This window comes from Myxocyprinus asiaticus, chromosome 37, assembly GCF_019703515.2.
Source record: "Myxocyprinus asiaticus isolate MX2 ecotype Aquarium Trade chromosome 37, UBuf_Myxa_2, whole genome shotgun sequence".
Taxonomy (NCBI): domain Eukaryota; kingdom Metazoa; phylum Chordata; class Actinopteri; order Cypriniformes; family Catostomidae; genus Myxocyprinus; species Myxocyprinus asiaticus.
In genome coordinates, this window is record NC_059380.1 from 39,519,833 (window position 1) to 39,527,607 (window position 7,775).

General features: G+C 33.6%; 2 protein-coding genes across 2 annotated transcripts in view; both read right to left on the reverse strand.

Annotated features, from left to right (window-relative positions):
* LOC127427861 (tudor domain-containing protein 3-like) overlaps positions 1-2,459 on the reverse strand; it is a 32,763-nt gene extending 30,304 nt beyond the window's left edge. Inside the window, exons 1-2 of the mRNA XM_051675725.1 lie at positions 2,282-2,459; positions 112-202 (exon numbers count right to left, since the gene is read on the reverse strand). Of these exons, the coding sequence (XP_051531685.1) occupies positions 112-202; positions 2,282-2,319 (129 nt within the window). The 5' untranslated portion in view covers positions 2,320-2,459. The remainder of the gene's footprint in view (positions 1-111; positions 203-2,281) is intronic.
* A 931-nt stretch (positions 2,460-3,390) lies between these two features.
* LOC127427933 (cystatin-F-like) lies at positions 3,391-6,271 on the reverse strand. Its single transcript, XM_051675880.1, has 4 exons — positions 5,952-6,271; positions 4,175-4,377; positions 3,964-4,077; positions 3,391-3,764 (listed from the first exon to the last, which is right to left on the reverse strand). The coding sequence occupies exons 2-4, from the start codon at positions 4,358-4,360 to the stop codon at positions 3,681-3,683; spliced, it is 384 nt and encodes a 127-aa protein (XP_051531840.1). The 5' UTR covers positions 4,361-4,377; positions 5,952-6,271; the 3' UTR covers positions 3,391-3,680.
* Between the last annotated feature and the right edge of the window lie 1,504 nt (positions 6,272-7,775).

Below are 7,775 nucleotides of genomic sequence, written 5' to 3' on the forward strand. Positions count from 1 at the left end.
TTCTATGAGGTCAGACAGAGGGTGTACTCAGATAGCTGTTCCCTAATTTTTACAGGCTTTCCATGTCCGTGAGGACCCTGGTGATGTGTTTGCTTTAGGTAAAACACTTACATTTAGTGCAGCTTGGATGATGTGAGCAAGTGATGTCTTTTCCTTCTCTGAAGAACTTTTACACTCCTCGATTCCTTCATCTGTGAGGTACCTGTAAAGAGAAGGAAAGAGTGGGAAACTATCAGGACAGACAGCTGTCTTTGTCAAATAACATGGACATTCAAATTTGACTGTATCTTAACAATTGCGAGTAAAGTGTCTGATTTCGCTCTTGAATGTCTGAGCACACTTTTCTTTCCATTATCACAAGCCAATTTCTCTTCCTCACCAAACTATCCAGTATGTCCTAGTTCATTAAACTTCTGAGAGACATGTGCTACTAAACAAAAAGTATTATTATGGTATGTTTTAAAATACATTGGAGTACCATGTAAATACCCTAGTATACAGTATATCAAAATACTACCTACATTTTGTGAATGTGTTATTCATTTGACATTAATGTAACAATCCAACAGATCAAACAGTAATAATTTAAATCATACACACATAACCTTGAAATTAAACCTTGTACAAATCATCTTAAAAGTGCTGTGTGTATGATTTAACTGACTGTATGTACTATATATATATATATATATATATATATATATATATATATATATATATATATATATATATATATATATATATATATATATTAGTGTTGTTTCTAAGTTTAATGCAGCCATGAAACCTTGCTGATTTAATAACTTTATAAGAAACTTCCAGAAAATTATGTGTTAAAAAGCCCTAAATATGACACGGCCAAAAGTTTGGAATAATGCATTCAGCTGATCACAGTGTATAGTCAGGACATTAATAACATGAAAAATTACTATTACAATTTGAAAAAAAAAAATTCAGAACTTCTTAAACTACTTCAAAGAGTTCTCATCAAAAAATCCTCCACGTGCAGCAATGACAGCTTTGCAGATCCTTGACATTCTAGCTGTCAGTTTGTCCAGATACTCAGGTGACATTTCACCCCACACTTCCTGTAGCACTTGCAATAGATGTGGCTGTCTTGTCGGGCACTTCTCACGCACCTTACAGTCTAGCTGATCCCACAAAAGCTCAATGGGGTTAAGATCCATAACACTCTTTTCCAATTATCTGTTGTCCAATGTGTGTTTCTTTGCCCACTCTAACCTTTTCTTTTTGTTTTTCTGTTTCAAAAGTGGCTTTTTCTTTGCAATTCTTCCCATAAGGCCTGCACCCCTGAGTCTTCTCTTTACTGTTGTATATGAAACTGGTGTTGAGCGGGTAGAATTCAATGAAGCTGTCAGCTGAGGACATGTGAGGCATCTATTTCTCAAACTAGAGACTCTGATGTACTTATCCTCTTGTTTAGTTGTACATCTGGTCTTCCACATCTCTTTCTGTCCTTGTTAGAGCCAGTTGTCCTTTGTGTTTGAAGAATGTAGTGTACACCTTTGTATGAAATCTTCAGTTTTTTGGCAATTTCAAGCATTGTATAGCCTTCATTCCTCAAAACAATGATTGACTGATGAATTTCTAGAGAAAGCTGTTTCTTTTTTGCCATTTTTGACCTAATATTGACCTTAAGAGATGCCAGTCTATAGCATACTGTGGCAACTCAAAAACAAACACAAAGACAATGTTAAGCTTCATTTAATGAACCAAATAGCTTTCAGCTGTGTTTGATATAATGGCAAGTGATTTTCTAGTATCAAATGAGCAATTTAGCATGATTACTCAAGGATAAGGTGTTGGAGTGATGGCTGCTGTCTAGATTTGATCAAAAATGATTTTTATCAAATAGTGATGGTGCTGTTTTTTACATCAGTAATGTCCTGACTATACTTTGTGATCAGTTGAATGCCACTTTGGAGAATTAAAGTACCAATTTCCTTCCGAAACAGCCAAATCTGTACACTATTCTAAACTTTTGGCCGCCAGTGTATAATATAATAAAATCTAATGTTTGCCTCAGTAATTGAACAGCAGTTTGCAAAGTTTACTATTGTGCTAACCATTTTGCCAACGAACAAATAAAAGCAACAGACTTCTGAATTGACCATTTGGTTTATTCAAAATGATAATTACTTACAAATAAATGAGAAAAGTGAAACTCTCTTTAATATTTTAGTGAGTGAATGAATGTAAACATGAGTTAGCATGGTTTGCGGCTAACAGCATTAGCCGTTAGCACACATGACAGACTCACCAGCCCTCTTCAATGAGCGCTGAACTCATATCACACATCTTCACATGTACATATATGACGAGTGCTCATGTAATTCACTTCTGCTGTTTGTGTCCCATCCTGCTCAATTCAGCGTTTAATTTGCTATCGTTAGCCGCTGCTACTGCTGGACAAAGACCGGTGACGTAATGCGCAAACTTCTGATACGTCACATCGCTGACGTAGAACGAGAACTCCGTATTTCGCACCAGTGAATGTTAAAGAAATAGTTCACCCAAAAATGAAAATTCTCTTATCATTTACTCATCCTCACGCCATCCCAGATGTGTATGACTTTCTTTCTTCTGTTGAACACAAGTGACGATTTTTAGAAGAATATTTCAGCTCTGTAGGTCCATACAATGCATGTTAATGGTGACCAGAACTTTGAAGCTCCAAAAAGCACATAAATACAGCATAAAAGTAGGCTAATAGGCCTACATACGACTCCAGTTGTTTAATCCATGTCTTCTGAAGCAATATAATAGGTGTGGGTGAGAAACAGTTCAAAATGTAATTCCTTTTTTACTATAAATCTCCACTTTCACCTTCACATTCTTCTTTTGTTTTTTGGTGATTCACATTCTTCATGCATATCATCACCTACTGGTTGGGGCTGGTCAAAGGTGGAGTTATTTTTTTTTTAGTAAAAAAGGACTTAGAAATTAATCTGTTTCTCACCCACACCTATTATATTGCTTCAGAAGACATGGATTAAACCACTGAAGTCTTATGGATTACTTTTATAAAATTAAATACAAAAGACGCTATGATTTGTTCTGTACCTCCCAATTTTCTAATTTAAAAAGCTCAAAAATCTATCCTACATTTTTGTACTAAAATGCTATATTATTCACATATTAATATACAATATCACAAATTGAATATAGATTTTATTATTAATAATAATTATTAAATCTGTACTCAAATGTAACCTAGCATATTTAATGTGTCTTCACTTGGGAAAAACATTTTGTGGTTGATGTGACTGAAGTGAAATATTGATATAATTAATTCTCAAATTTTATAAAAACAGCTTTATAAGGCACATGATCCATAAAATCACAAAAATACAGTTAAAGCAATTAAATTAATCAAGGCTTTATATAATGCATTTTTATTTTTATTTATTTATAATTTGGAATATTGTGACACCACATGGCACTTTAAGGATTCACAACATGTTACATGATCATTTAGACATGCAGGCTAATGTATTAGTAACTGGAGAAGTATGGTTTACTAATGCTTGTGAAACAAACTTGATATGATAACTATGGGCAAATATAAATAAACCATTTATAATAATTATGATAATAAAGTACATATGGTTGCAACTTTTTAATATCGGAAAGCACTTTATCATAGTTCTCCAATCCAATCAGGCACAATGATCTGAAAGCAGGCGTTTAGGGATATTGTTATTTCCTGGCACAGCAAACACAACGAAGCAACAGATCATGCTCTGGAGAAAGAAAACAAACAAACAAACAAGCAACATTTTTATTGCATAAATTCAAATTACTTACAGCACCTTTAACTGTTGCTTTGATAACCCAATAAAGACACTGGTGGTAGCATTAATGTTATTTTGCTGGTATTCTCTGCATGCATATGCTTTGCATTTGTAACACATGCCATAAAGCCATAGCATAATTTCTCACCTCTGCATTAGTCTGTAAAGGACATTCTGTAAGATTCACATTTGCTTGGTTCTTGCAGATCGTCTGGGCAGCTTGTATCTTTAAGATGTACTTAACTCGAGCCGGAGGGTAGAGCTAGGGGTGGCACACAACATTCAGAAGATACAAAGACACCATTAGCACATACATCAGTGAGGGATGTCTCATGTCATATAATTTGCACGACACTTACCTGTGCTGTGTCTGATAAGATATCCACTACTTTAAAGGCATAGGGGTAGTTGCTCATGCGATTATGGAAGTCCATGGCATAGTTTGCCACATTAAGGACATCTGGGTTGTAGTTTTGAGTCAGGTTGTCCCCTGTCACAACATAAGCTGTGAAAATGGTTGCAAAGACGGTCAGAATGCAAAACATCTTGGCACTGAGTGAATCTGTGGGAGCAAAAGCAAAGTCAAGGTCAAGTGTGACATAGCAGGATGAGGGTGAAAACTGTTTATTTAAAAAAAAAAATGTATGTAGCCTCAGCAAGACTATGCCAGCATACAAATAAACATCAGCGACAACTATTCTTTGCATAATGTAAAATGCATTATCTTTTGTACACCCCTGAAGGATGGTGAACTATTAGTGCAAATCAAAAATAAAATGTATTACATTTAATTCAATTTATTAATTAACTTTTTATAACAATTAACTGACTTAATATTAATTCACTTTGTCATATTATTTGTTAGATATCTGACAAATAATAGACAAATAAATATTTAATATGTTTTAAAATGAAAGATTTATCAATTTATTAATTCATTTTTAGAATAATTATTTGTTCAATAACTGACAAACTAATAGACAAGTAAATATGTAATGTATTGTAAAAAAATAAAAGAACTATCAATTTATTAATACACTTAATAATTCATTTTCCTAATATTAATTCACTTTTTCATAAAATAATTTGTTCCATAATTTATAAATAATAGACAAACACATATTTAATATATTATAAAAATGAAAGAACTATCAATTTATTAATATTAATATTTAATATTAATACACTTTTTTATATTAATTATTTGTTCAATAACATACAAAAAGACAAGTAAATATTTCATTTACTGTAAAATGAATCAATTCATAAATTCACTTTTAATAATTAATTTACATAATATTAATTAACTTTTTAATATAAATTATTTGTTTAGTAATTGACAAATAAATATTTAATATATTATTAAAAAATACCACTTTATTAATTCACTTGTGATATTAACTGACTTAATATTAAATCACTTTTTCATATTACTTGTTCCATAATTGAAAAATAATAGACAAATAAAATTTACATATACTGTAAAATGAAAGAACTATCAATTAATTAATTCACTTTTTATAATAATTAATTTACCTAATATTAATTCACTTTTTCATATTATTTATCCTATGATTGGCAAATAAATAGACAAATATTTAATATATTATAAAATGAGAGATTAATTTATTAATACACTTTTTACAGTAATTCATTTACAAATGAATTCACTTATATTATTTGTACAATAATGGACATATAATAGACAAATTAATATGTAATTTATTATAAAAATTAAAGTACTATCAATTTATTAATTCAAATTAATTATATTTTCCATTATTGACAAATAGAAATAGAAATATATATATAAATATTTAATTTATTATACAATAATGGAACTATTAATTTCTTAATTCACTTTTTTATTATAATTTACTTAATATTAATTAAACTGTATATAAATATAATATGTAAACATAATATATCATACATAAATATTATTTATTCAATAATTAAAATAGAAATATTTAATATTTTTGTTTATTTAATTCATGTAAAAATATGTAGCTAAATATAATTACATTTTTAAATTGTATTTCAATTAAAATCCATTTGCCAATTGCTTTTCTATATCTTGAGTGTCACTCTGAATAGCAAATTCATAAGCTTCAAAGCTCTTAGAAAAAGTTGTACCTTGTGCTGTGGATACCCTTGCTTTGAGATCTGACTGTTTAAATTGCCTTGTCTTCAAATGATCAGCTCCAGCATCTGTGTCCAATTTCAGCTGTCACTCTGTTGGAGCATCTTGCTGACACAGAGACTCTCATACCTGAATGAAGCTTGCTGACTCATCTTCAGCACATCAAGTGTGCATTAGAACATTTACAGATGAATACAAGCATTTCCATAGCTGAAGATGACCGAGCACACCCATGATACATGAACTGTTTTTACAACAAAAGCAATGATGCGTTTACATCATTTTCCAGGTCACATGACCAGACTCCACGCTTCAGGACCCCACACAGTGGAGTCCAGAATATCTCCTGTTGAAAAAGTCTAAGAACAGATACAATGCTCACCGGGTTTCAACAGATAACTCAAAGAAAAATTTTCAGTTCAAATTACAGAAAGAAGGGGTCTCTACTGAGAGAGAGAGAGAGAGAGAGAGAGAGAGAGAGAGAGAGAGAGAGAGAGAGAGAGAGAGAGAGAGAGAGAGAGAGAGAGAGAGAGAGAGAGAGAGAGAGAGAGAGAGAGAGAGAGAGAGAGAGAGAGAGAGAGAGAGAGAGGTTTAAACCAGTCTTTAAACCTGGTCTCCTGGTCTGGCCAAGCTGGTGTTCAGTTGGTTTAGCTGGTTGATCAGCTGGTCTTGTTGCCAAACGCCCAAGACCAGCCTGACCGGTGGAAACTACTAGCAAACCACCTTAGGCTGTTTTGAGATGTTTTTATTTGATTTAGTGAACCAAATTTCCTGTGATCTTTGCACCGTAACATTGCACTGCAAAAATAACTCTTACTCAGTATTGTTTTTCTCTCTCCTTGTTTTAAGCATTTAATCGCACACCAAATGTTGTTAAATTTATGTTTCATACAAGAAAAAGATGCCAATGAGGTAAGAAAAATAGACACACCAAAAAATAATATGGAAAAAAATTAAGAAAAAATTAGTCAGTGAAGGTGTGAAGAATCTAAAAAGCTTTATGGAATACTGCCAGATACAGTATACAAATTTATTACTTTTAGAAAAACAACAATAACCTTGAGTCTTGGACTCAAGATGGCGCCGAGTATGGCTGCTGCGTTGCGTGCTCCGATACAACATGGTAGTGTTTTGTTTACAATTCTTATGGTTTTTTTTTGTCTTGGATGCTGTCTGCCTTATTGTCTACGACAGACAAACACTTTTGGACATTGGTCACCGGACTTCAAATTCCTCAATGCCGACCCGCTGTTTACAAACACGCAAGCGGAGCCCTTTGTCTGGGCTGCCCGGCCGCGGAAACGCAGGAGGAAAAGGGGAAATAGAGCCGGCGTTCTCATCAGAATAAGACGCCGCCCAAATTGACCCCCGCTACCCAGTATTCTACTGGCAAATGTTCAGTCTCTGGATAACAAGCTCTGCAAGCTGAAAGCGCGGATCTCTTTCCAACGAGAGACGAAGGACTGCTGCATTATCTGCTTTATGGAAACTTGGATGTCTGCGGAGATTCCAGACTCAGCCATCGAACCCACGGGGTTCTCCGTGCACTGAGCGGACAGAGCGAAAGACCTCTCAGGTAAAAGCAGAGGTGGTGGCGTATGTTTTATGATCAACAAATCGTGGTGTGATCAGAGGAACGTACATTCTATCAAGTCTTTCTGCTCTCCTGATCTGGAATTTCTCATGCTTCTGTGTCGACCATTCTGGCTACCGAGGGAATTCACAGCGATCATTATCATTGCTGTGTACATCCCGCCACAAACCGACACAGACCGGGCACTCAAGGAACTGAATGGGATTATAAGCAAGCAGGAAAC